Below are 27,994 nucleotides of genomic sequence, written 5' to 3' on the forward strand. Positions count from 1 at the left end.
CTATCTGAAAAAGGCTTTGTCGTACAGAGAAACGAGCGGTAGCCTCAGAAAGGTTTCAGTTCTTGTTTGTTTTGATGCACAACACATTGTAAAAAAAATGTCCTCCAAAATTGACGTGCATGTAATGCCCACCTCAATTTGTGAGTAAAACGTTTCCTGTCTAAATGTTAACACGCCTTGTCATTTTAATCAGATTTAATCCAGCGGAATTTATGTCCTAATTCTTCAACCAGAGGCAGAAAAAAAACCTGTTTCTGATTCTCCAACGCTGCGAACAGCCGATAATCCCGTTACTTAAGTGCATGTAAATGCATTTAATGTTAACTCACTGTTGTTTTTAGGCGTGAAATGCGTCTTTCAATGTCCCGTCCTCCTCATGAGGAAGTCCCGTACTCACATCCATCATCTCACGAGGACTTTTTCATCTTCAGCAGCAAGCAGCGAAACTCTGAGTCTATAAATGTTATCAGACACAACACTCTCCTAATTTTACATTGATCATTAACACACACACACAAAAAAAAAGACAACTCATGAGCTGCTATCAGAGTTTGTGTTGCATAGCAACCGGAATGATGAGCGCTGGTTTCCGGGTGTTTGATCTGCTGCAGTCCGGAGTGTGATGGAGCTCACTGGAGAGAAATGGCTCGTTATCGTCACCGCCGCAGCGTGTTCAGTAAATTCAGTCAATCTGACGACGACGTCGAGGCTTCGCGAAGCTCAAAGGACGCAGCGGCCCGTTTCTATAACAACCGCCACCTTCGGTCGAGAGCGTCGGGTTCTGACTGAAAGATCGAGGTTGGTGACACAACGATCGCAGTAATTGGAAAAAAAACTCCCGCGATATTTCCCCCCGCAAAAAACGTCGTCATCAGGATCTGTGCTGAAAGTATGAACGTCATAAAGTAAATTTTTTCAGACAAACCTCACTTTATTAACAAACATAAACTCTTCTTTTCCAACCAGAAAGGCTGTGACCCTGTTTCTGAGGAGTTTTTCTTTTCGAGAAGTGTTTTGAGCGGTCCAGAGACGTCCTCCCGACCCGAGGCTGGACATTTTTTATCGATCTAGCTGAAGGAAACTGGCAGCTTGACATAAAGTGAACTGTGTTCCCGTGTTGCTGCTGACACGTATGACAGCGATGTGCTGTTGCTGGTGAATCCTGTCTTATTCCAGGCTGGAAACGGGCTACAAATGGATCTTTAAAACTGTCTTCCTGTCTGACTCCCAGACGTTCCTGTGATGCACTCACTGTTTGCTTTGTTTGAGAAGAAAGAAGGTGAAAGAGAGAACAGTCAGTCAGATAAGCTCAGCTTTTTATTCACTGTTTGTAAGGTTTTCTGTAAAAAAAAAAGAAAAGAAAAAAAGCCTGCAGGCATTCGGCTGCTAAACTTGACAGCAGGATTAGATAAGTAGAGACAAACAGCGAGGGGGAGGAGGAGAGGTGTTTACTTCAGCCTGCCTTCCTGTCACCGTTTCAATGTACGCTGTGCAGTCTGAGAGGAAAATAACTTTTCTCTTCCTGTCACATCCATCGGAAGGTGACTTTTTATAGTCTGTATAGGTTGTTAGGTGCTCCGCCGACGCTGTCAAAGCACCATCGACTATATTGCAGGTCAGATTGAGACATTATGTTAGAATGACTTGCTTTTGTTGCCGACTGCAAAGAGTCAAGACACGATTACAGTGTTTTAACCAGCAGTGATGTCATCGTTGGTTTGTGAACGTTATGAATCCTCCACTTCAGATTCTGTCCGTCACCATCTTTGCTAGTTCGGAGCGGTTTGGAGCAGGAAGTGACCATATTTGGACGAGCTGGGGGAGGAGCCAGCTGGTGGATCTGACCGATCTGATTGGAAACCTGACGATACTACGTCCCGCCCACCGATAGCTGTAACCTGACTGCACCACAGGCCTGTCAATCAAACAGACACGCCCCCAAAAACAGGTCTTCTTGAATCTTCTTTTCTAATGAATGAGGGATTATTTTCAGATGGACCTCCAGAAAACTAAGAAGAAGGAGTGACTTTAGCTAACAACACCGAGATAACTGATGGACACATTTTATTCACTTCTGCATCGGAACCATTTTACAGACCTGAAGCTACAAACACTTTTATATACCGTATATATCCAGTCTCTGAAACATATGCAATGTACAGAGGGAGGTAGGCTACAGATGGGTAGAAAAGGGGGCCACCAGTAGATGGCGTTGGAACTGCGATAGACAGGATTTTGCGATGATTTGCGGACTCGGCTGCGACAGTCCTGGAGCGGGTGGCGACATCAGGCTCAGACAGGAAGTGGAAGCAGGTGGCTGGAGCCATGGAAACTTGGTGTTCCAGGGTTTTGCTGTTAAAAGAGGCCGTGGCAATGAGGGACAAAAGAACATGGTGGACATTCAGAAGACGTGTGGTCAGAGGAGGCTGAATGGGAAGAAACACTTTATTTATTCAGTTCAATCCGATTTTTAGTTTGAAATTTAGGTGCACGATCACCATAAAACATCCCAGAACACTTTACAACACCAAAATAAAACCCGGCAAGAAAACAAATAACAAAAACCACATTAAAAAATGTAAAAGTTAAAAATGTAACAACGCAGGCTTGAGGCAGCTTGAATTTAAGATTTATCAGATCTTAAACTGTCTCCTGAACCACAAGCAGCTGTGACGTCTTTAAAACACGATGCTGGTTGGTCATTGAAGGCTTTATATGTTTTTAAATTCTATTCTTGATTTCATAGATAGTCAATGAGGACAAGCCAATATGGGACGAATCTACTCTCACTTGCTAACTCCTTTCAGCACTTGGATAATAAGTAGAATAATTTAGAAGCAGAAAATGACTAGTTATTTAGTTTTCAACATGTTTGATGAAGTGATTTGATTCATCAGGTTTCATAGATAAATATCGCTGGATGTCATCTGCATAGAAATGGATATATATGCCTCAGGGAAGCGTTCACATAATTGTATAACCTCTGATCTTACTCTCTCTGCTGTTGTTCTGTGCTTTGGTTTTTGTGGACTTTAAAGCTCAATTCAAGCAGGATATAGAAATAACAAGACGACGTGTTTATAGTACTTGAATCCCCTTTTATTCTCCGACTCGCCTAAGTCGCCGGTGTGTGTTGGTGCCATCTGTCCAGCTGAATGCCGGGGAACCACTGGGGTTTGGAGCTCGGAGCAAAGCGCCGACAGAAGCAGGAGAACCAACACAGTGGCTGCACAACGCCGACGGAGCCGCACATGTGGAACCGGGACGCACCAGCTCAGCAGGAGTCTGGTGCTGCAGCCTCACATGGAGGAAATCACAGTCACACTGAATACTTCAGCTTTCGCACTAAGCTTGGTTTCATAGTAGTGAAATTCTATTTACAATTTCTTATATGAATTTATTTATTTTCTTACTATATGAATGAACAAGAAAATCACCATTATTAGAAAATAAACACGAAATCATATTGTAGCAAACAGTAACATACAGTATATTACGATGGGCATCTTCATCCTGCACTCACATCGTCTGACTTCCTCTTGGTCTTTCTTACCGAGACACAATATCGGACCAATAAGATTGCATCATCCGTCTTTCAATTTTGCTGAAGTTTATTAAAAAGGTTTTCAGACATCATGCGAGGCTACAAATATTTAATTCATGCAATTTTCCCGCAAAAAAAGAGTCATCAGAATCTGTGCTGAAAGTATTAATGACATAAAGTAAATCTTTTCAAGTAAAACTCACTTTATTAACAAACATAACTCATTTCCAATCAGAAAGGCTCTGATCCCGTTTTCATTACCCAAATAAAACTCTGAACTAGAGGAAAAACAGGAAGTGACAGGGTTTGTGGGAAATGTGGCCTTCACAATAAAATTATCTAACTAAAAGCTTATCATCAAAGGAAGTGATTCCATATTACTGAATGTTAAATTCGGTTTATACCTGCGTCCAGTTGTAAACTGCATCTAAAGCTCTTATTTTGACAGCTAATGTAGTCTATTTGTAATTTGTATCTTTAAGCTCAATAAATAAATACATACACAAATATTAGTACTAAATCATTTCTGTGATGTGCAACACGATTATTATCACAGGAAGAGATTACATATTTAATCCCCTTAAAAGCTGAAGTGGTGGCACCCAAGTTTTTTTCTGTTGTCTTAAAATGCACAAATATTACTTCTTAATTCCAAACTTGACATAAAAAGTCCAATAAGTTTAATTTCCACTTTCGTGAAACAGTGCCAACAAAAACTGAACATTATAAACAGAAGGAAGGATTTGCTATTAGATGAACTTGCTTTAGTTTTAGCAAAATAAAGTCGATTCAAACTTTAGCAGCACACAAAGGAAGAAGAAAAGATTATTAATCAGGCGATGAAGGCCCTCAGAGAAACACTGCACCAGTGGAAAGTCAGGCTCAGTTAACAGGAAGTAAGAAACTGTTTAAAGTCGAAAGGAAGGACAGAAGAAGAAGAAATAGATGGAGAGGGATTTCAGTTTGGAGGCGTCTGCTCTTTAGGCCTTGATGTGCAGCCTTTGGTCCGGAGATCTGAGGTGTCTGGTATGGGGGCAGGAGTTCCCAGCGAGAAGCAGCGCAGACACCATTTAGCAGTAAACCAAAGACGAAGACTTTGGACTTCAGTCTCCAGCTAACATGGAACCGTAGTGGGGGGGGGGGCAGGAGTCTTAGTAATGTTGTTGTCTGCTTGTTTTTTGATCTCGTTAAAAGTCTCGCTGCAGTGTTCTGGTCTAATTGGTGACGTTTGAGTGATATAAACATCCAAAAAGTTTCAGTAATGAGGCGAGCAGATATGAAGGTGAGTTTTCCAGAGTTTCCAACATTACAAGGCTGGTGCTAACTTTAACTGTTAAACTTACTGTAACTGCTGCGCATGCTGTATCATCGACCACAGACTGGATATAAAAGAGTTCGTAGCTTCAGGTCTGTAAAATGGTTCCGATGCAGAAGTGTCTTCAGCTGCAATACCAGCGAGTGCCACTAGAGGTCGGCTCCAAAAAGCCTCCGGCTCCATAGACTCCCATTCAACTTCTCTCATCAAATCCAAAGTGAATAAAATGTGTCCATCAGTTATCTCGGTGTTGTTAGCTAAAGTCACTCCTTCTTATTAGTTTTCTGGAGGTCCATCTGAAAATAATCCCTCATTCATTAGAAAAGAAGATTCAAGAAGACCTGTTTTTGGGGGCGTGTCTGTTTGATTGACAGGCCTGTGGTGCAGTCAGGTTACAGCTATCGGTGGGCGGGACGTAGTATCGTCAGGTTTCCGATCAGATCGGTCAGATCCACCGCTGGCTCCTCCCCCAGCTCGTCCAAATATGGTCACTTCCTGCTCCAAACCGCTCCGAACTAGCAAGATGGTGACGGACAGAATCTGAACTGGAGGATTCATAATGTTCACAAACCAACGATGACATCACTGACGGTTGATGACATCACTGATGGTCGATGGTTGATTTTAACCTAAAACAAAATATGATGCAATGTGGCGAGTGCGACATTCCTCCCACCGTCCCAGGTTAATCGGTGACTCTAAATTAGCGTGAATTCGAGCGTCCATGTTTGCGTCTTTCTTCCTGAGGAGTTGGGAATCAAACCAACAACCCTGTAAATAGTAGATGATTTCCTCTACCTCTTTTTGCCACCGATGACTTCATGCTCTGAACTTCTTCTGTTATCTTTAGATCTATCGGCCTTGCTTCAGCTCCACTGATCTCTTTATGAGTGTGAAGTTCTGTCGTTTCCCGTTTGAATGTTTCTTTTTCTGCAACGTGAAGTTATGCGAGTTCAGATTTTAGCTTGACAAATATTATTTGTGGTGTTGACTTGTATTCTGACATCAATCAAATGCGGGGTCTACAAGGGTTGAAGAAAATACACTAACATGGTGATCTATATCCTCTTAAATGCTTGTAGCAGCACTCTGAGGGGAGGAAATTCACTTTACATGATAACAATATGTATAAATTGAAGACCCATTTTAGGATTTAATGTGAACCTCAGGATCAACAAAATATAATAATATCTCTTAAAATATTCACAACAGGATGCATTGATTGGAACTCGCTGCAAAACGGGCAGTAACAAAAAAAAAGTCAAATCTGAAGGATCACCACTTACTTAGTCCGGCTGTCATTGACTGGTTGCCATGGCTACCTGTTTACTCATTCACCTTGAGGCGCTGCATTCACACCCGTTGCAGATTTATGGAGTTCTTCTGTGGAGGTCCGGAGACCTTTGATCAGTGCAGATTTGCTGTCGTGTCAGCGTGCTTCTTCAGAAGTGGTTAAACAGCTTTGGAAGCCCCCCCCCCCCCCCGCTCCCCCCCCTGCACACACACAATCCCCTCCGCATCATCCAAAAGTTGTCATTGACATTGACCTCCCACCTCACAGTGTGTGTTGGAGGTGAAAAGGCGTTCTGTTTGACCCAGTTCTGCTCCGGACTCTGACTCACACTTCCTCGACTCTAAATTCGACCTTTTCCCGTTCAATCCGTCTATTTTCTTCCTCCTCTCCCGTTAGCTTGTCGATACTTTCCGTTCAATAAATAGCTGGAGTATTTCTAACACAGAGTTCCGTCCTGCTTTGTGATCTAACCGTTTGTGTCTCCGTCATTCAGGAGGAGGCCGTCGAACCGAAGATCCTTTCATCGCAGAGATTATCTCCCAAGTGGTGTTTCCTTGACTGTAAGTACTTGGCGAAGGATTTACTCTTTCCTTCAGCAGCTTCTCCAGCGGTACCTTGAACAACCTGCCTCAGGAGCTCCTCTACCCAACGAACCATTGTTTGTGTATAAAACATATGAATGATTAAAAAGGTTTAAAATAATTTGTGCACATTTAGTAAGAAATGAGGTTGTATTTGTATTCAAATCTGGACTCGTCAGTTCTGTACTCAGACTTTCTGATGGCAGAGAATGAGTTAGTGTAGAAACTTATTCTCACTCTGAAATCACACAGTGACACACGTAGGCAGGTCGGTCGGTAAATACGTTGGTTGGTAGGTTGGTAGGTTGATTGGTAGGTTGATTGGTTGGTAGGTTGATTGGTAGGTAGGTAGGGTAGGTAGGTAGGTAGGTAGGTAGGTAGGTAGGTAAGTAGGTTGGTTGGTTGGTTGATGGGTAGGTAGGTTGGTTGGTAGGTTGATTGGTAGGTTGATTGGTTGGTAGGTTGATTGGTTGGTTGGTAGGTTGATTGGTTGGTAGGTTGATTGGTTGGTAGGTAGGTAGGTAGGTAGGTAGGTTGATAGGTAAGTTGGTTGGTAGGTAAGTTGGTTGGTAGGTAGGTAGGTGGGTAGGTAGGTCAGTAGGTCGGTCGGTCGGTCAGTAGGTCAGTAGGTCGGTCGGTAGGTTGGTAGGTTGGTAGGTAGGTTGAACCAGGTTACATAATGGCGATGTAACAAGCTAATGAGCGACCGATGGATTATTAAATTCATCAATCATTTGTGTAACTTAGTTTTAACATTCAAAATGCCACTTAAATGCAGGAACCAGTGCAGAACAGAAGCTGGTGTTAGCAATTACATTACCTGTCTCTTTTGTTCTTTCATTTCACTTTAAAATGAAATGATTTACTGGTGGAGGAGACAGATGGATGAACTCAGTGTGCTTTGGTCACATTGTGTTTCTTTTTAAACCACAGACTGTCAGTTGTTCTCAGTTTAATTGCTGCAGCCGTGCACTTGTAAAATTTAACAAGGACTAAGGCAGCTTGCTTTTTTAACTGTAATTTTTTTTTAATGACTGACTGAAACAAAATGATTTAAAGAAGCTGAATTGTCTAGCAGGTAATAGTTGATTTGATATTTCTTCGGTTAATACTTTTGTTTCTGTCTCTTCAGCTACAACAGCAGATCGTTTCTACCGGATAGACAGAGCACAGGTGAGTCTGAACTTGCATATGAATACTTTACCACCTGTAAAATGGCTGCACGCAGTATAAAGGCATCTTCAAACCAATGAGAGAGCAATTCAATTACAAAAAATATCTTAATATTCTTTTTTTCCCCCGTCTATTTTCCTGTAAATTCATATAAAACACCAACAATAATTTTTTTTTAAATTTCCTTCACTACTTCATTTGATTGATAGTTTCTTTTAAGGAAGAATTATGTGTAAATATTAGTGATTAAATTAGTTTTCCACCCAATACAAGACGGGTATTTTTTAATGATGACCATATGGTCCAAACATCTGCTTCTGGGAAATGCTGGTATACATATTCCCTGAGGGGTTTAAAAATATGGCAAGTCACTCACTGCTACTCATATTTATGTAATTTGACATACAGTAGATGACTGAACCAACGTTTCACTCTGAGCTTCTAAAAATTATGATTTTAGCAGTTGAAGAGTGAGGACTGTTCTGGTGAATGAATCAAACTGAAACTTTAACATAAGAGTTTGAAAAATGAGGAGAACTGTCTTCTGTTTCATGAGTGTCAATAGAAATGATTTTTTCCTGCCAGACGCTTAAAAAAAATGCACCTAAGATGTTAATAAATGCTCTGAATAATGATTTTCTCCAAAAACCAAATCCAGTTATCTTGTAAAAATGCTTCAAATTACATAAATTCCTTTTCTTCATTAAAAACTGGACAATCTGTGAATATGAAACAAGATTTCATTTCAGAAATGTCGTAAAGCTTGATGTCTCCATTCTCAGTGTGAGGGTGGATTCAATAATTCGGAGACTGCTACTGTTGCGTGCCAGCGATGCGCAGCGCCATGACGTGTATTTTAAAAAAAATGTTTTTTAACTTTGGGCATAATCAGCAGCCGATTACGCACCCTTTTGTTTTTTTTGTGCGGGTCCGTACGCACGTCGATTTATCCGAGGATATGACCAGAAATATCAGCAACAGAAACCCTTGAAATGCTTCAGGAAGTCTACGGCGATGAAACGACGAGCCTGGAGAGGTGTTCTGATGACATCACTGTCCAAAACCGAAAAAGGTGCGTTAGGTCAGGAGACACCAGCTGGGTTTTCTTGGACCTTCCCGGGGTTGCGCAACAATGAATCCGTCCCCCAGGGTCAGACTGTCAACACCAAGTTTCACTGTGATGATCTGATGGATCTGAGGGAAAAACATTCAGTGCAAAAGATCTGAACTATAGCGGCACGATGGCACTTTGGTTCTATGACAATTTGGCTTCCTGCTACTTTTTCAATTCATTTTTTTCATGTTCGCTCTGCTCAAGTTTCAGATGTGTAAAACATAAAACGCAGACGCGCTCAAACCGCTGCTCGCAAAATCATGTGCAACTCAACTGCTGGAGAACTTACTTACGAAGTTTGTTGGGTTTCTGTGCCACGCATCGTTCACGCGCAACTGAATCAGTCTCTGAACCTGCCGATACACCCTCGTATGTCTGCTGTATGTCACACTTGTTTTAACTGAAAAGGACCAGGATGTTATGTTCCAACTTTTTGTGATGTCAGAAGTCTTTCATGTAGTCCCGCCCCTTTAAAATCTGACTTTGAATGAAAATAGACTTCTAAATCTAAACTCTTAAGTGAAGCTGGACTTTCAGACAGTCAGCGTAGTGACGGTGTGGTTCAGTTTAACATTCAGTTCTTTTCTGTTGTAAAGGGAGAGTACGGGATGCCGGTTGCACTGCAGCTTACTTTTTTGGTTTTTTTTCCATCCTTATCTCCACACACTGATCTTGTTTTAATGCAGTTTGGGGAACTTTCTTCAGAGAGCAGCGCGCTGCAGCTTCAGGCAGCTCTGAGATCAGAAAAACTTCGGTCACTGAGGACCCTTTTTTTTTTTTACCCAAAGCTTTGTTCTCAGCTGAAGATGCTCGCTGCTCTTCTGGAAACAGCCAGCTGGGAGCGCTCCGGAGACACTTTTGGTTGCTATGATACAGAATATCTGCCAAAGTAACGGTTAATTTAAAAAGTGCCTAATTTCACAGATAGTTTGAGGGAGAGACGACGGACCCGCCGGTCCATGTAGGTTTATGAAATTCTAGTGTGTGAGGAAACATCTCGGCGAGTACCAACGTTCAGTTAAAGATCTTAAGTTTGTGGCATTTGTCCCGCCCCTTCTTCACTGTGATTGGACGGCTGGGTAAAAAGTGACGGTCCAATAAACCAACTATTTATTTTTTCTGGAGGAATCATGAATCTTCTCTTCTGCTGTTTATTTATCACCTGATTTCAAATTTATTTTATTGCAGTCACTGCAAATCATCTTTACTTGATAGTTCTGACCATTTTTGAAGTTTTTGAAGTTTTTAGGCCATTTGTCAGAGATGCTGTGAATCATTATTCACCCATGATAAATTGAAGTTCATTTTGAAACTATTGGAGCAGCCTCTAACCAATCGGCATGGACCGACGTACGTGCAAAACTCTACCAACATTGAAAAAAACGCTTAATTTCAACATCATCGCACTTAAACCGCTGATACTGGTCCCCGATTGGTCCAACCACTGCAAACAGGGTTTCCACGCTCCAATCACTTCATGACAAGTGGATTTTTGAATTATTGTTGACTTTTGACATCGTAACTCTAAAATAACATAAATGTTGATTTGTTCATAATATTTTTTTTTTGGGGGGGGGGAATAAAGAAAAATAAAAAAGCAACCAAACTGTGTGCAGCCAGATTTACAGCTAACGCTTCATGGAGTTGGTGAATGATGATTTAATTAGGCAATAAAAAACATTTGGATGGAGATCTTGATTAAACCTTCTGTAATCACTGTCTGTTGAACCTTTCAGGAACATCTCAACTACGTGTCCGAAATCTCCCAGGAAGAGATCTTCATCCTGGACCCTGAACTGGTTGTCATGACGACAGTAGGCACCTCCCCCTCCGTCGAGTCCGACCCGGATAACCCCGCCTCCACCCTGGTAAACAGCAGGTAGATCAATGACTCACCACCACCCCTCTCAACATCTGCCCAGGCGGCTTCTGGGAAACAATTTAAACATTAGAGGTAGAAAGACAATAGTTAAAAAGTCTTATTACTCAGATATAAAAATATAAAGACTGTATTCACTGCTGAACTAATCCCTGACTATATGTCCCAATCAAATCTGACGTGAATATTCATGAAGAGCTCCACAGATGCATTCGCTCACTCTGTGATTTCCCAACTGAGTTTTTCTATGAATCATAACCCGTTACATAAACTATTTGCACCACTTCTACCGTTTATTTTCTGCAGCTGTAACCTGATATCACACTTACAATGCTCCCTGAATCGATCAACAAAACCCCGGCTGCATCTGTTGCCGGTATTTCCTCTCAATGCTTTTACCCTGTTCGCAAAGTCCCACCTGCTGTTTTGCTATTTTGGAGCCAAAGACGGTTTCTAAAAGAGTTCGTAGCTTCAGGTCTGAAAAATGGTTCCGATGCAGAAGTGTCTTAAGCTGAAATACCACCGAGTGCCACTAGAGGCTGGTGAGGTCTCATCGGTGCTCATCCTTCTTTGATATTTCCTCCTGTTTTTTTTTACCGCCGCCTGGTTGTAATGCAGTACCCCCGTCAGAAGGTGGCGGTAATGCGCTTAAAAGCTGAAGAAGATGGTACGAACACGGGCGAATATTCGAATCATGATCGAATAGTTGAGAGCGAATTTCGAATAGTAGTAGTCGGACGCCACGTGGTGGTCTATCTGGGTCGCACACCCGCGGAGACAAAAGCGCTAGGTGGTGCAACACTTGTTTGAAGACGTCTTCAACAGTGAAGGAACTGGAGGAAGCCTCAAAGAGATCAACCCATCGGAGGGAACACGTAGGACATAACTGCTTAGTTCTGAGGTGTGTGTGTGTGTGTGTGTGTGTGTGTGTGTGTGTGTGTGTGTGTGCGTGCGTGCGTGCGTGCGTGCGTGCGTGCATAAGCTTGTATGTGTGTAGGTGTATAAATACATGAATAAAATTATGTATGAATGCAGTTTTTTTTTTTCCCAGTTTCTTTTCCCGATGAGAAAGTGTTACAAATACATTCTCCGTGCTTGTGTTTATGTCGTTGGCGTCCGCCTGTGTGGATAACAACATTTTTTTCTGCTTGTCCTTCCTCCGTAACAAATCCTTTTCGAAATATTTACACAGACACACTCGCGCAGATTAAATTCTCACCTACATGAACCTGAAGCAGCTGTCGGAGGGCGCTCTTTAAAACTCTCTCTGCAGGCAGAACGAGGAGAGAAAACACATTCAGAGCACGAAAAGGAGGATCTGGAGCTTAATTTATTTGATATTTTCCTTGTTGTTAATAAATCCTACAGAAAGAAGCGAACCAAAGATGTGTTTGCATCCCTGTAATCAATCTTAAACCATCAGTGAGGTCATCGTTGGTTTCACTTCAAGATTCACTTGAAGCTTCGTTATCTGCTGCGTTACACGTTAATACAACCTCAACACTTCCTGTATTGTTTCAAACTAAAAGCCCTGTTAGTGTTTTATAAGCCTTAAATCCCACATAAAAAGGCTTTTATTGTGAAACATTTGCAGGAACGTGTTGTGATTGAATCCTCCAGTTCAGATTCTGTCCGTCACCATCTTTGCTAGTTCGGAGCGGTTTGGAGCAGGAAGTGACCATATTTGGATGAGCTGGGGGAGGAGCCAGTGGTGGATCTGACCGATCTGATCGGAAACCTGACAATACTATGTCCCGCCCACCGATAGCTGTAACCTGACTGCACCACAGGCCTGTCAATCAAACAGACACGCCCCCAAAAACAGGTCTTCTTGAATCTTCTTTTCTAATGAATGAGGGATTATTTTCAGATGGACCTCCAGAAAACTAATAAGAAGGAGTGACTTTAGCTAACAACACCGAGATAACTGATGGACACATTTTATTCACTTTGGATTTGATGAGAGAAGTTGAATGGGAGTCTATGGAGCCGGAGGCTTTTTGGAGCCGACCTCTAGTGGCACTCGCTGGTATTGCAGCTGAAGACACTTCTGGATCAGAACCATTTTACAGACCTGAAGCTACGAACTCTTTTATAAACAGCCTGTGTTGTGATCACGTAATTATCTTGTCACCAAATATAAGATGACCTTCACTTATAGTTTATTGTAATATGTTTTTACATATTATAATATGTCAAAGCGTTATCCGTTCTCTCCACAGTAGTAGAGAAGTCTTTACATCGTTTTTTCACAATTCTCAAAACCAATTTTATACAGTGAACAATAATAATAATGACAGTAGCACAAAAACACAATGAGCTCATATTATTAGTTCCAACTTTAAGCCTGAACAAGTCAACGTTGGCTTTTGTGAACGTTGCTTGGAGTATTTTTACAATGGATTTAGCAATTCACCAGCAATAATTCAATTCAATTCAATTTTATCTATAAAGCACCAAATCACAACACAAGCTATTTGACTAAAATGCTCAATATTTTCAGACATTTTCAAACTCTTCTATGTTTTCCTCCACATGACTGATTGCTGCAAATGCTGCTGCCATTACAAACGTTATTTTTCAGTATCTAATTATTATTATTATTTTTATTATCATTATTATTAAGGCCGAAGCATCGAATGGCTCCATTCAAGGAATTCTTATTCTCTCCAATGAATTGCATGTTTGAGTGCTTAAAGGTGCTTGAAAACTCCTACGTGGTGAAAGTTGATATCCGATATGGATCTCGGGAATGGGTGTGGCCTAACGGCTCGTTAGCGCCCCTAAACAATCAAATTCACTTGGCATGTTTATCATAGCGAGAACTACAAAACAAAGTCCACATGGAAAATGTGTAATAATTGAATTTTTAATTATTATTTTGGCTTCATCAGTGGAGGATGTGGAGAGAGCAAAAGGTACGGCAAGCCAGGAGTTTCACTCGGGACACGTCTGCTATAATGCGCTTTGCCACTAATGGCTATTATGTTTACATGTCCATGAAATTCAATTTTGAATAATTAAAATAATGATACAACTTATTTTACAGTTTCTAACGAAGCATTTTTTTTCCCCAAGTGTTACTGGCCCCTTTGATTATTTCCACAACCATAAAATATTAAACTTTTCCATAAATGTGATGATTTATTTTAACATAACACGTACAGCGGTGATGTTTTCCTTCACATTGACTTGTTTGTTAAGTGAAGATATGGATCAACTTTATGATAACATTGCAGCAGGTGTGGATGACCTTGACTATAAATAGATAAATAGATGCGTAGATCTTCATCTATGCATCTATTTACATTTCATCAGTTATGAAAACAACAAAATGTAGTAAAAAAAAAAAAAAGCGCTTGCATGATTACGACGTTTCTCCAGGAATTATTAGACTCGCTGTTAAGATGTAAATATGTAAAGATGAGCACAGAAAATGGAATAAAGGGAGTAAATAAAGTGACAGGTAGAAATGTGAGCAGAGGCTAGAGCAATAACACGACCTGCTGATCTGAACAACACTTCCCTTTGGCTGTGTGTGTGTGTGTGTGTGTGTGTGTGTGTGTGTGTGTGTGTGTGTGTGTGTGTGTGTGTGTGTGTGTGTGTGTGTGTGTGTGTGTGTGTTGGCGGGGTGATTTGCAATGCTGAGTGCACTGAGTGGGAGGATGAGGAGGAGAGATGAGACCGAGAGGGAGAGAGAGAGAGAGAGAGAGAGAGATGGGTTTAGGTGGAAGGATGGAGTCAGAAAAAAAAAAAAAAAAAAATGTAATGCATGTCAGAGTACTCGAGAGTCACACCAATCTACTGTACTTAGACACACACACACACACACACACACACACACACACACACACACACACACACACACACACACACACACACACACACACACACACACACACACGCAGTGTAGCAGCTTGCCCACGCAGGGCCAGAGGTGAGCGTTATTCCTCCCACCATAATTACTTCTCTCTATTCTGTTTCTCTCCATCCTTCTGTCTCTCTGACAAACACACTGAACGACGCCCACGCGCAAAAACATTTTGTTTTTTTTGTTGGTTTTTTTTTCAAAATGAGTTTTTGACCCCCCCGATAGCGCTTCCCTCTCTGTCGAAGGCAAACGTCCGCGAACAAAAGAAGAAGGGGAGAGCCGACACAATCGGGGGGCTCTGAAAAGTCGAGGGGGGGGATTTCTGAAATGTCATCGGAGGTAAATGGAAAAAAAAATAGTTTCTATTGAAATAAATCTGAGATGTCAACATTAACAGGAACATTCTGCATGCTTTGACTTCATCCTGGATGATGAAGGTTCTGCACCCGCGCTACGAGTCGTCTACCTCCACGACAAAGTAGGTCGCGTATACAACTTTTATGTCGGCTGCGGAGGAGAAAATCCTACAAGGGCTTAGAATTATAGGAAAGTTGGATTACATTACCATGGCAACTGAGCCGTGGTAGACACCGAAAAAGCTCCGGGACAAGAAAGGAAGTGGACGTCGGGACATTGAGATGGACTTTTATTTATTGTTGACACATTCGGCGCTGGTTTTTGACGTCGGCCTGCCGCACACTTCCTGCCTGGCGTGTTCATGACCGCTCAGATTGGTTGTCTCATCAAATCAGTCTCTTTGATGATGGACATCAGTGAAGTGTTTTTGTGGAGTTGTAACCAACAAGGAGACACGTGGTTTTTGTTTACCCGCGTTCATAGCGAGACACACATTCTTTCACAGTATCACCATCATATACTTTAAGGTCCACACAGCGTTGTCTCCACAAACTGTTTCTAAAAGAGTTCGTAGCTTCAGGTCTGTAAAATGGTTCCGATCCAGAAGTGTCTTCAGCTGCAATACCAGCGAGTGCCACTAGAGGTCGGCTCCAAAAAGCCTCCGGCTCCATAGACTCCCATTCAACTTCTCTCATCAAATCCAAAGTGAATAAAATGTGTCCATCAGTTCTCTCGGTGTTGTTAGCTAAAGTCACTCCTTCTTATTAGTTTTCTGGATGTCCATCTGAAAATAATCCCTCATTCATTAGAAAAGAAGATTCAAGAAGACCTGTTTTTGGGGGCGTGTCTGTTTGATTGACAGGCCTGCGGTGCAGTCAGGTTACAGCTATCGGTGGGCGGGACGTAGTATTGTCATGGTTTCCAATCAGATCGGTCAGATCCACCGCTGGCTCCTCCCCCAGCTCGTCCAAATATGGTCACTTCCTGCTCCAAACCGCTCCGAACTAGCAAGAAAAACAAAGAAAATACATTCATGTTGCAGCGCAGGAGACGACATTTCCTCAATACAGTTTCAAATAATCTGCATTCAGGTGCAGCTTTTTTATACTGAACAGAGACTTCAGAGCTTCATTTCCATTTGGTCAGATATACATCTTTTTTCCCAAACACGTATAGATGATTATGAAACTGAAATCACAGTAAGCAACTAATTTCTTGCAACATATGCGTTGTAATGAATTTACGACCTTTAACCTTTTGCCCCAAGTTGAAATATCTCGCTGAAAGGAGAAAATAAGTGATTAAGAATCAGTAGTTAACGTAGGAATAATGTTAACCATCAGTTTGTTACGAAGTTTACATTTCATTTTCCTTGACTTCCCCTTATTTTGCATTCACTAATGTTTCCAAATGTTCTTGCAGTCCAACTGCTTCCTGCAGCAGATGGTAACTTGGAACAAACAAAACTGTCTTATATGTGCATCAATCAGCAGGAATCACAGTGACTTTCAAAAACTCTGTAAATGCAAGCTGCTCTTAAACAGTCTCTTTTTTACGTGATTGTGGGAGGACGGCCGTATACATGGAGGACAACACGAGAAGAGAAAAAAAAAATCATCAAAAAGCAGTCAGGAAACTACGCTGACATCCTCTCGGAGAGGTTTTCAGTCGTTACTCAGCTGCTCGTCAGTTACATGTGAACATATACTGCAGGACTCCAATCACAGTTTTCAGGGCATGAGAGCTGTCGAGTATGAAAACATGCAGTACACCACGGAGGGAGGGGCCACCGGTTCATTTTCTGCTGCTGAGGAAGCTGCAGCTGTTGCCGAACGCCACAAAGTACAAATACAAAAAAATACAAAATATAAAAAAAAATTTCCCCTCGGGGATTAATAAAGTATATACCTACCTACCTACCTACCATACAAGTTGTACACGTTCACTAAACAGCAATGATACTGTTGTCGGGTAGAAGCTGATAGAACCGGTTTGTTTATTGTGTGAATGAAACAGATCGTGTAGATAGAGTACAGCATTTTTTATTATTTTAATGAACACCAGCAGCTTGACGGTGTTTTAAACGTCACCAGCTGTCCAATCGCTGTGAAGGAGGGGTGGGACAAACCGCGGTTAACCACCGACACTGGTCGCTTTTCATAGTGGCTAATGTGCAAGTACAATCAGTCCCTGCAGGAGTTTTTTTGTGATCAAAAATGTTCGAATTTTGCAGTGGATTTTCTCAAAAATGTCGATGTAATTTGCGGAGTTTAAGGTTTTTTTTAACGTAAAAGTTCAGAAAGAAAAATGCAATTTTTTTTTTAAAGCACTTCCTAATATAGGAATACATATGTGATCACTTCCTGTGATGATAATCATGCAGCACATCACAGAAATATTTTAGTTCTAATTTGTTTTATTTATTTATTGACCTTAGAGAACCGTGGAGATAAAAGCCCCTAAAAGCTCCAAAAAGCTCCTAAAAGGTCCTAAAAGGTCCTAAAAGCTGCATATGTTTCCAGAACAGACAGTTTGTGACTGGAATATAGAAACAAGGACTACATCAGCTGTCAAAATAAGAGCTTTAGATGCTGTTTAATTCATGTTCATTCAACACATAGACCTGCTGGATGAAACAACAAAGAGACGTCTCTGACAACTGGACGTGTGGACAAAACTCATTTAACATCCAGTAATATGGAATCACTTCCTCTGATCACAAACATTTAATCATCATTTTAATGTGAAGAACACATTTCCTGCAAAACCCTTGAGTTTTATTTGGTGATGAAAACAGCAGCAGAGACTTTCTGGTTGGAAATCAGGAGTTATTGTTGTTAATAAAGTGAGTTAATACTTTCAGCACAGATTCTGAAGATAACATTTTTTGCGGAAAAATCTAAGGAATTTATAAAAAAAAAATTGCAAGCTCACGCAAATATATCGGCGTTTGCTTGAATTTGCGTGAATTATTTATCTCCTGGAGGGACAAACACTGTTTCCGCTAAACTAGACATATGCTGTGTTCCAGATGACATCCTTCCTCTAAGTACACTAACAAATAGGACTCTTACTGTGTTGTACTTGAATTTTAACAGAGTCGTGTTGACTGAAATCACACTGACAGGAAATGACCTCACCATGTGAACACATCAGCCTCCAAAATGTCTGCAGCTTTAATGATTTTACCCAGAAATCAGCGTGTTTTTGTGTCCTGTGTTTAACACTCGGTAAACACACTGATTCTTCTGTCCAGCAGCAGCAGTGGAACAGAAACACTTTGTGTTCAGGAACAGCTGCAGCTTCTTCACACGCTTTTAATATGAAAATCCTTTACGTCGGTGGCCCCGCCCCTTCCTCTAAGGAGCCAACATGGCGACCGTTTAGAGTGCATCATCCTGGTACTTGTAGTGTACTGCATGTTTCTGTACTGATGCACTCAGAATAGTGAGAGTTAGTGCGTAAGTACAGCGTTTGTGTAATATATCCTCCATTTTTGCTGATGCTGTAGTTTTAAGCAGTTTTGTGAGACTCCCTGAGCTGCTACCAGTTTCTTTTTTTTTTTTAAATTTTTTTTTTAATCTCTTAAAATGCTTCAGTCTTCCTTCTCCATCCTCATTTCCTCACTTTTTTTTTACAATTTCTAAAAAAGGACCCAAACATACCAGACACATGAAAGCAAAGGCTCATAGTTTGGACATTTGCAAGCAGAGACACAATTTTATTGTTTTAAAATCTTGAATTCTTTCGTTATCATGAGTTTCGGCTCCTGATACAACACACGTTCCTTTGAAGAGACTCACAGGGATGAAAAAGTTTAGTCGGGGAAAAAAAAATTGGATTGGACACATTATTTTACTGAGAAGAAAAAAAATAATGAGATCTCTGAGGAATTAGCACACAACGTGGTTTCACATCCTGAACTGAACGCCTTCCTGAAGCTGAATACCCTCAACAAATATGTGGATATCTGGATTCAGGGAACGTTCAGATGACTTTGCTGCGTCTGTGTTTCTGTCGCCGTAGTTCTTCCCAGCGGCTGCGAGTGAACAGCGACGGCTCGGCGGCCGAAGCTCCGACGCACGCCGCGACGCCGCCGGCCAGCAAGCTGAGCCGGTGAGTACGCACACGTCGGAGGTTTGTGTGTCACGGCATTAGTGCAACGACACTCGGACAGGTTGGCATGACGACGTGTTCATTAATCATCATGAAAATGTTTTAAACACTGACTTTGCATGTAAGTTCATGTGACAGAGTTTTTGTGTTGAGAAGAGATCTGAGTGACTTTACAATGTTAGTTCGCTAATTACTATTATACAATAAGTAGCTCCGCCCCCAGAGATCTGATTGGTCAACTGTACATCTGGAACAAATCATCATGACATCACACCCTGCTCAACACTACAAATATGACTTTCCTCCTCAATGGGAATATAGAATTATAATAGAATTTCATCTAATATATAATATAATGTAGTTTCTACTTGTTCTAGATCTATTAAATGACCCGTTTGGTGAAGTCGGGTCTCTTTTGGTCCTTTTTGGTCGCTCCGAGCACCCGTACCGTAACACCACGGATAGTCACGCACTTAACATCCTTAGTTACGTCCTCAGATATCTTTGTTCATCAGATATCTTTGTTCATCAGGTATCTTTGTTCGTCAGATATCTTTGTTCGTCAGATATCTTTGTTCATCAGGTATCTTTGTTCGTCAGATATCTTTGTTCGTCAGATATCTTTGTTCATCAGATATCTTTGTTCACCAGATGTCTTTGTTCATCAGATGTCTTTGTTCATCAGATATCTTTGTTCATCAGATATCTTTTTTCATCAGGTATCGTTGTTCATCAGATATCTTTGTTCATCAGATATCTTTGTTCACCAGATATCTTTGTTCCAACCAGACTGAACTAGCTGATCAGTTTAGTGTTTCTATGTTCTGTATTTATTCAGTTGGAGACTAGAAATCCTCTCTGTTGCTAGGGTGGTTGCTAAGGGTCAGATTACTTCCTGGAGTGGTAAACATTACATACATTACATGAAGAGTCTACTGATTGTTTTCCAGTTTTTAGTCATACCCCATGTGTTGCCATGGAAATGGAGATCGCACAAACAAAACAGTTGTATATTTAGAGAGTGAGTTGCTCCACAACATGAAAACATTTAGATTACATGTTTTATTTAGTTGGTAACTTGTGTAATCGCAATAATACACCAATGACGAGGAGGCGTTGTCACGGAAACGTGGAGCGGGTCAGTCGATTGTCCGTGAGCTTTACGGAGATCGTACCGGGCAGCTGAACTCTGCGTAAACTTTCCTACTGAATAAAGAGTTTAGGGGATATTGAGAAGATTCTCGTTGCAGATGTCCGTCCGAGAGACGACATCGATGCTAACAGATAAAAACTTTTTTTTTCCAGCCGTGAGAGGTTTGTGTCTGATGTTATTCGATGTTCGTACACTTCTGAGAAGGTTTTTTTTTTTTTTTTGCTGTCTGAGAAAAGTTTGAGTTGCAAGCTGTTATTTGATATGGAAATTTTTCCTTTTAAATACTGAATATTGCAAGAAGCTTGTTACCAGCGATGTGATATTTCTGTTTCAGAGTTTGGAGCCAGGATGAATGAAGTGTTTCAGATGTGGACTTCCTGCGTTTTTCCATGAACTGCATGTTAATGTTTAAGTTTTAAAGTCCAGGTTGTGCCAGAGTGCGGTGCATTTATTCAAAGATGTGGGCTTTGATTCATATTTACACGTCAGAGTTTCTGCTACAAAAGTGGTTTTTTTTTTTTTAAACAGTTTTGTCTTTTAATCGATTGGTGCAGAAACGGGAGGTTTCATATCGACAATTGTTTGCAGTCATATTCTTCCACATGTTGTGATCCAGGATTCTTTTGTAACTATCTGGATTTATATTGAAGGAGATTTGCTGGGTGATAAAACCCATCAGAGTGATTATCCACCATACAAGAACTTTGGTTTTAGCCAGAAAAAAAATGCAAGTTCTTTCATATCCAATAAAAAACAGGAATGTCCATAAACACAGTCTTTTTAATGAGACATAAATAATCAACGTGATACGCTGTTTGTTTGTAGGATTCTCTCCTCTGACTTTATTAAGTACCTGCAGCAAAATATAAGTTGAAATAGCAGAGGCATACCCGCGGCCGGCAGGAATGAACCGCATTTGCAGCAGTTAGATCACCGACATTTTATCTTCACAGAAAGAAGTTTCCTGTATTTCTTCACGTTTGTTTTTGGTTTCTGTTTTTCAGGGCGGGTTGCATCCATCGCTCGAACACCACCGCTGCTGATTTCAACCGTAGACTGAGGTGAGTACGTTAATTCAGGACATAATCAACACATCACAGGAGATTTACAATTACAATTCAACAGTTCAGTTTCCTTCTTTAAAGTTCAGAAGTCTGAACACACCTTATAAAACACTCGCTAAGTACTTCATTGAGAGCACCGTGCTAACGCAGGCCAGCGCCTCTCAAAACCGCCTTGTTTCTTTGTGCTACGGGTTTCTTAAGACCGCCGAAGTGCGCTATGTGAAATCTGGCCGTTTGTTACAGCGCCAGGGACTTCGTTTTGTTTTTCCAATGCTTTTGTTCCACGTAAACCTGCCTTCGCTGAGACTGAGTAACATGGTGCAACGACTCGGCGTTTGTCGTATCCTGTGTCCTGTGTTTCATCCCAAAATAATTCAAACTAAATTTATTGAATTAAACCTTCTGATTCAGGAAGTAAAATGAAAAATCAAGCTTTTTCAAAGCTATTTAAATAATAATTAGAAAGTAAATTACGTACACTCAAAAGAAACACAAACACCACAACCTCTTCATCAGTGTTGTTAATAAATTAATTACATCATAATTCCCTGATAAATGATGTGTACTTAATTTACTTCATGAAACACTTAATTTAAATATATTGTATGAGTCACTTTCACATCTAATTAATGATGAAATAGAAAAACGGTTTTGAGTTAAATTATCCTCATTTCCAATGCTTCACTGCGAAAGAGGCGTCGGATGAGTTTTTATTCCGACGCTGCTGTCGATGCTGTATGAGAGCGTTTTTATAGAAAAATATGTATTTACCTAAACCTGACTGCACCACAGTCCTGTCAATCAAACAGACATCCCAGATACCAACTTGGTATTGCAGCTTCAGACACTTCTGCATCGGAACCATTTTTCAGACCTGGAAGCTACGAACTCTTTTATATCCAGTCTGCAGTTAGAACTAACATTATGAATAGTATGGATATTCTAATGTAACAGTTCAATTCAATTCAATTCAACTTTATTTATATAGCGCCAAATCACAACACAGGTTATTTCATGGCACTTAACACATTAAAATCCTTACAGCAGAACTTTACAATATTATACAGAGAAACCAACAATTCAACAATTCAACAACTCAACAATTCAACAATTCAACAATTCAACAGCTCAACAATTCCCACATAAGCTAGGAGGGGGGAAAAAAACTCCTCTTTAAGGGAGAAAAACCTCCAACAGAGGGAAGAAAAACTCTCTTTAACAGGAAGAAACCTCCAACAGAACCAGGATCAGAGGTGGGCGGAGCTTCTGTTAAAAGAACCAGGATCAGAGGTGGGCGGAGCATCTGCCTCGACCGGTTGGGGTGAGAGGAGAGCAGAGAGAGAAAAGGACAGCATAGAGATAGAAGAGAAGAACTGGTGGTGGCAGTAGCAAAGATGGTGACGGACAGTTAAGAAATACTCGATAGCTCACCTCTTAGCTTTCTTGCCACATTTGACAAGAATATAATAGTGTAACTGAACATGCTTAAGTTCAGTTGCAGTATTATATTCTTGTCAAAGAAAAGATGTCCTACAATGCCGTTGAAGATTGGTTCAAGTTTCAACAGCATGATGCAGGAGTTGAGAATCAAGGCAGCAGTAACCCCTGTGTGAAAATACCACCGACATATTAGAAAACCAACCAATGGCTGAAAATGAGAGTGAGGATGGAACAAAAGTACTCGACTTCATGCCGTTTTCACTGAAACACTTCTTCTGTAATGACTCACAGCGTAAATTCACACAGTACATTGAACTTTTTCTTCCTTATCGAAGTCTGCTTTGATGACACAAAATGGGCCTTCGAGCACAATCAACTGGAACGGGTGGTCGTTGCCTCGGCAACACATAGCCCAGTTTTACAAAATGACAGTTGCCGCTAAGCTAATTACTCAAAATGACATGAATTTTGGCAAAGGCAGACAAACATGTTTAAAATGACCCAAATATAGGATGTTACAACTCGGTGTTTTGTACTTACCCACGGCAGCAAAAGCAAAGCAATAAAGTTTAAAATGAGGAACTCTGCGCTGGACATTGTTTGTGGACGATCGCTTCTCGTTTCCCTGCGATTGCTCCATTTTGGTTCCGTTCGACCTCCAGATATCAACGAGGACGAGCCGGCGGTGGAACGACGTAGTTTTCTTCAGGGACCCTCAGAGGTGAACTGATGGACAGTTTTGTGTCTTCAAATGTTTCAAAAGGCTCAAAAACGACAGTTGAATCTTCCATCGTGACATTCTGACTGTCAATCAGGTGCTGCGTTCAAATGGAACTCGCGTTGTCATGGTGATGGCATCCTTACTGGTGATTGGACGCCTTCGTACACGCGAACCGCCGTTCAGACCCACAGGTTACAGCTATCGGTGGGCGGGACGGAGTATCGTCAGGTTTCCAATCAGATCGGTCAGATCCACCGCTGGCTCCTCCCCCAGCTCGTCCAAATATGGTCACTTCCTGCTCCAAACCGCTCCGAACTAACAAGATGGTGACGGACAGAATCTGAACTGGAGGATTCATAACGTTCACAAACCAACGATGACATCACTGATGGTTGATGATTGGTTAGTCTCTTTTTGGTAAACAATGTTTATGCATATGTGTCCTGAAAGATCTGCAGTACAAGTCAGTGCAACATTTTCTCAGGCTCTTGTGTAACAAGAAAGAAAGAAAGAAATAACAACATGAATAGTTGATATCTATTCATTTCATTTAAATTCAGTGTCGTGATTTTCATACACAGAAACACAGACAGAATCATTATTGGGTGAAAACACTCTCTGCCTTTAAATCAGCAGCAGTTCTCTGCTGGATTCTTCCAGTCAGTTTTTCCAGGTGTTTGGCAGGTGGACTGTTGAGCTCGACAACTGGGTTGAAGTGTCATAAAAAGCAAGTCTGAAATATTGAGTTTTTAAGAGTTGACTTGTGTGTTGGCTTCCCTGACCTTAAGATCTGTTCGATGTACTTCCAGAAGCCCATCGCCAACTGGCAGCAGGATGTTTTGGGAATTAACCGGTCTGATCTGCTGCCGCTCTGACTCACAGTTTACGAGACTTAAAAAACGCTGCTCGTAACGTCGGAGCTGTTCTGTCAGGAGGAAATAATTCATTGGTTGAAGAGGATTTCCAGTTGGCAGACGAAACCCTTTGAATTGCCATTCACGACATTCATTTTCCATCAAGCGCTAAACACGCATGTTTTGAAACTGCTGAGTTTCCCACAAAACATGGTTCATATACTGCCAGATTCTCGACTATCTCCTCTACGCAACTATAAAAAGACATTTCTACAGATATGTAGTGGTGAGATACATGGAAAACCAAACAATTTCATAAGATTTTTTTTTTTTGTCCTGAATAAAAAGGCTAAAAAATAGAAATCTGTAAGTGTATAATGAAATGATGAAAGATCTGGAGAGCCTAGGCTGTCCTGAAAAAAACAAGATATAACATGAATGGTTAGCAACAACAATGACCAAGATATGAGCTCAATAATGAAGGTAGTGAAGTTATCCTGAAAATCGGTTCAAAGGGTTAAACAGCAGTCGGTGCTTCAGTGTGAATTTATCACCCAGAACAATACTGTGGCTCAATCATGTTTTAATGGACAAATCGATTTTTTTTTTCACGTTATTGAAAAGTCATCGTACCACAAATCATACAAAATAGAAGATTATACAACAAGCCCCCAGAGATCTGATTGGTCAACTGTACATTTGGAACAAATCATCATAACAATAAATATGACTCCACCTCCTCAATGGAATATAGAATTAGAATAGAATTTCATATTATATGTAATATAATGTAGTTTCTACTTGTTATAGATCTATTAAATGACCCATTTGGTGAAGTCGGGTCTCTTTTGGTCCTTTTTTGGTCGCTCCGAGCACCCGTACCGTAACACCACGGATAGTCACGCACTTACAGTCCTAGCGGAGGCTAGCTGGACCGGTTTGGTGTTTCTATGTTCTGTATTTATTCAGTTGGAGACTAGAAATCCTCTCTGTTGCTAGGGTGGTTGCTAAGGGTCTGACTACTTTCTGGAGTAGGAGACATTGCGTACGTTACAAAAGAGTTTACTGGTTGTTTTTCCAGTTGTTAGTCAGTTTCCAGTTGTATGTCTCGTGTGTGTTGCCATGGAAACGGCGATCACAATAACAACAAGTTTAATATTTGAATGAACACATTTAGATTACATGTTTTATTTAGTTGGTAACTTGTTGTATATTCACAATATAAAACTCACGGGTAATATTTACTGGCCGCATCCAATAATGACATTAAAGCACACCTGCTTGTGTTTCTTTTTTTTTTCCCAGACAGGAAAAGAGCCAGAAGACGATTGAAACAGAGAAGGAGACCGAAAAAGGTAAAATACACACACGCACGCACGCACGCACACACACACACACACACACACACACACACGTTACACAATTTCTGAGTGTTACAGCTCAACGTTTGATTGATTCATTTAAGTGTCACACAGAACTGAACTTGCACATGAATGTGTGTGTGTGTGTGTGTGTGTGTGTGTGTGTGTGTGTGTGTGTGTGTGTGTGTGTGTGTGTGTGTGTGTGTGTGTGTGTGTGTGTGTGTGTGTGTTGGTCCGTGAGAAACAAAAAAAGACAGACAACTTGTGTGTCTCCAGATACACTCTTTATTCTTCTCTGACACATTTTCTCCAACTTGCTGCTCACTTTGCATGCGGGGAGGTGTGTGCGTGTGTGCGTGTGTGTGTGTGTGTGTGTGTGTGTGTGTGTGTGTGTGTGTGTGTGTGTGTGTGTGTGTGTGTGTGTGTGTGTGTGTGTGTGTGTGTGTGTGTGTGTGTGTGCGTGCGTGCGCGTGTGTGTGTGTGTGTGTGTGTGTGTGTGTGTGTGTGTGTGTGAGCCTGTCAGCTTGTGGTTAATTCTCTTTGGGAAACGGCATGTTTCTCTCTTCCTCACCTGTTTTGTTTTTTCTCTTCCTCGGTGGTGAGTTTTGCCGCTCGGCTTCTGTTTGATACGAGTTTTGCATTTTGAGCTTGAACGCAACCCAGTTCTCGCTGTCAGTGTTCGGAGTCGCTATGGAAATCAAGTCTGATTCTGCAGCAACAACAATTAATTAATACGCCAGCCGTGTTGTTTCTGAGAGACATAACTTGGGAGTCGGCCGCCTCGGAGGAGAACGTCTTCCTCAGTCTTATTTCTGCGGCTCCGTCTGAAAACGTAGCAACAGATATGAATCTGACAGGGAAAGAAACACAAGCAGCTTTTGGGGAATTTTTTACGGGCACCAAGTGGCCACTGTCATATGAATTCTGTACACCAATAACATGACTCCACATCAAAATGATCCACAATATATATCCAACCGATGTATACTTTTACAAATTCTTGGATATTAAAAATCTTTTTTTTTTTTTTACCATTGTACACATTCTATTTTTTTCTGGTCTAGAATGGAAGAGTATATAAAACGGGTCAAATAAATGTAAATATTAAATATTAATTTTGAACATGAATATCATAATTTTGAGTTCATTATAAATGTATTAAATCTCTATGGCAAATTTGGGATGTAATGTGAGATGATGTAATGTTATGATGTAAGAACATAAGGTGATTGACAGAAATAATCGTCATATTTTGATCAAATATTCAGACAAATTCAGATATCCTAGTTGTGACTGAAAACCATAAGTGTGCAAGGCGGGAAGGTGAATATATATATAGGCATCAGTTGATGCTGTAAACCATAAATATTGTTCATAGGTCTATGATGAAGCCAAGCGTGTCGTCCACAAATGGAGTAAATCATAGCTGCTGCTGGAGTTATCAATTATTGTATTGCAATAACAACAATTCAATGTTTATCCAGACCTTGAAATTGGCTTCACGTGCCAGTTGTTGGTATTTTGAGGGAAAATGTGTTTCACTTGTTGCACCAGAAATCTGAGAGCCGCTGAGGAGGAAACACAGAACTGAACGAAGTATGAAGCAATAGCACAGTTATGCTTAAAATGTAAATAATCAAACATAATTAAACGTTCCTCTGTGAGCAGATTATCTGAAGGTAGTATTTAGTAAAGGAGTCTCCACTGACCCATAAATAAATAAGACATTTTTTCTTCACTTCATCATAATGCCATCTGAAAGCAGCAGAACACGTATGTTGATAAATCTGCAGCCTCATATTAAGTGTTGCAATAGAGTGTTGTTACATATCCGCCAAATGTATTTTGATTGAAAATACACAAACACCCGCAGGCTGCTGCAGGACGACCGGACACCTTCAACCGGCTACGAACCGGAGAGATGCTGGAATACCAGACGTTGTATTACAATCCTGCATAAAACATAAATGAGCAAAATATTTCATTTTTTATTCTTAAAGATAATTCAGTTTTGTCTTTAATAAGTGATGTAACTGTCTGAAATGTGAAATACAATAGAATTAACGAAAAATATCAACTGAAACGTTGGAGACCCTAAAATGAGATTTTAACAAAGATTTTCCACAAAAGTTGGGACGAAAACTGTAAAATGTCACA

General features: G+C 40.8%; 1 protein-coding gene across 4 annotated transcripts in view; it reads left to right on the forward strand.

The window, feature by feature from the left end:
• Window positions 1–27,994, forward strand: part of LOC138631980 (diacylglycerol kinase zeta-like) — a 106,409-nt gene that overhangs the window by 67,212 nt on the left and 11,203 nt on the right. For all 4 annotated transcript variants that reach the window (XM_069717214.1, XM_069717215.1, XM_069717212.1 and 1 more), the window contains 6 exons: window positions 6,647–6,713; window positions 7,867–7,907; window positions 10,758–10,900; window positions 19,155–19,244; window positions 21,402–21,458; window positions 25,782–25,831. In XM_069717214.1, coding sequence (XP_069573315.1) covers window positions 6,647–6,713; window positions 7,867–7,907; window positions 10,758–10,900; window positions 19,155–19,244; window positions 21,402–21,458; window positions 25,782–25,831 — 448 coding nt within the window. The remainder of the gene's footprint in view (window positions 1–6,646; window positions 6,714–7,866; window positions 7,908–10,757; window positions 10,901–19,154; window positions 19,245–21,401; window positions 21,459–25,781; window positions 25,832–27,994) is intronic.

Source organism: Brachyistius frenatus, unplaced genomic scaffold (assembly GCF_029030835.1).
Source record: "Brachyistius frenatus isolate BFR_SWC_R1_liver_20210118 unplaced genomic scaffold, ASM2903083v1 Contig_170, whole genome shotgun sequence".
Taxonomy (NCBI): Eukaryota; Metazoa; Chordata; class Actinopteri; family Embiotocidae; genus Brachyistius; species Brachyistius frenatus.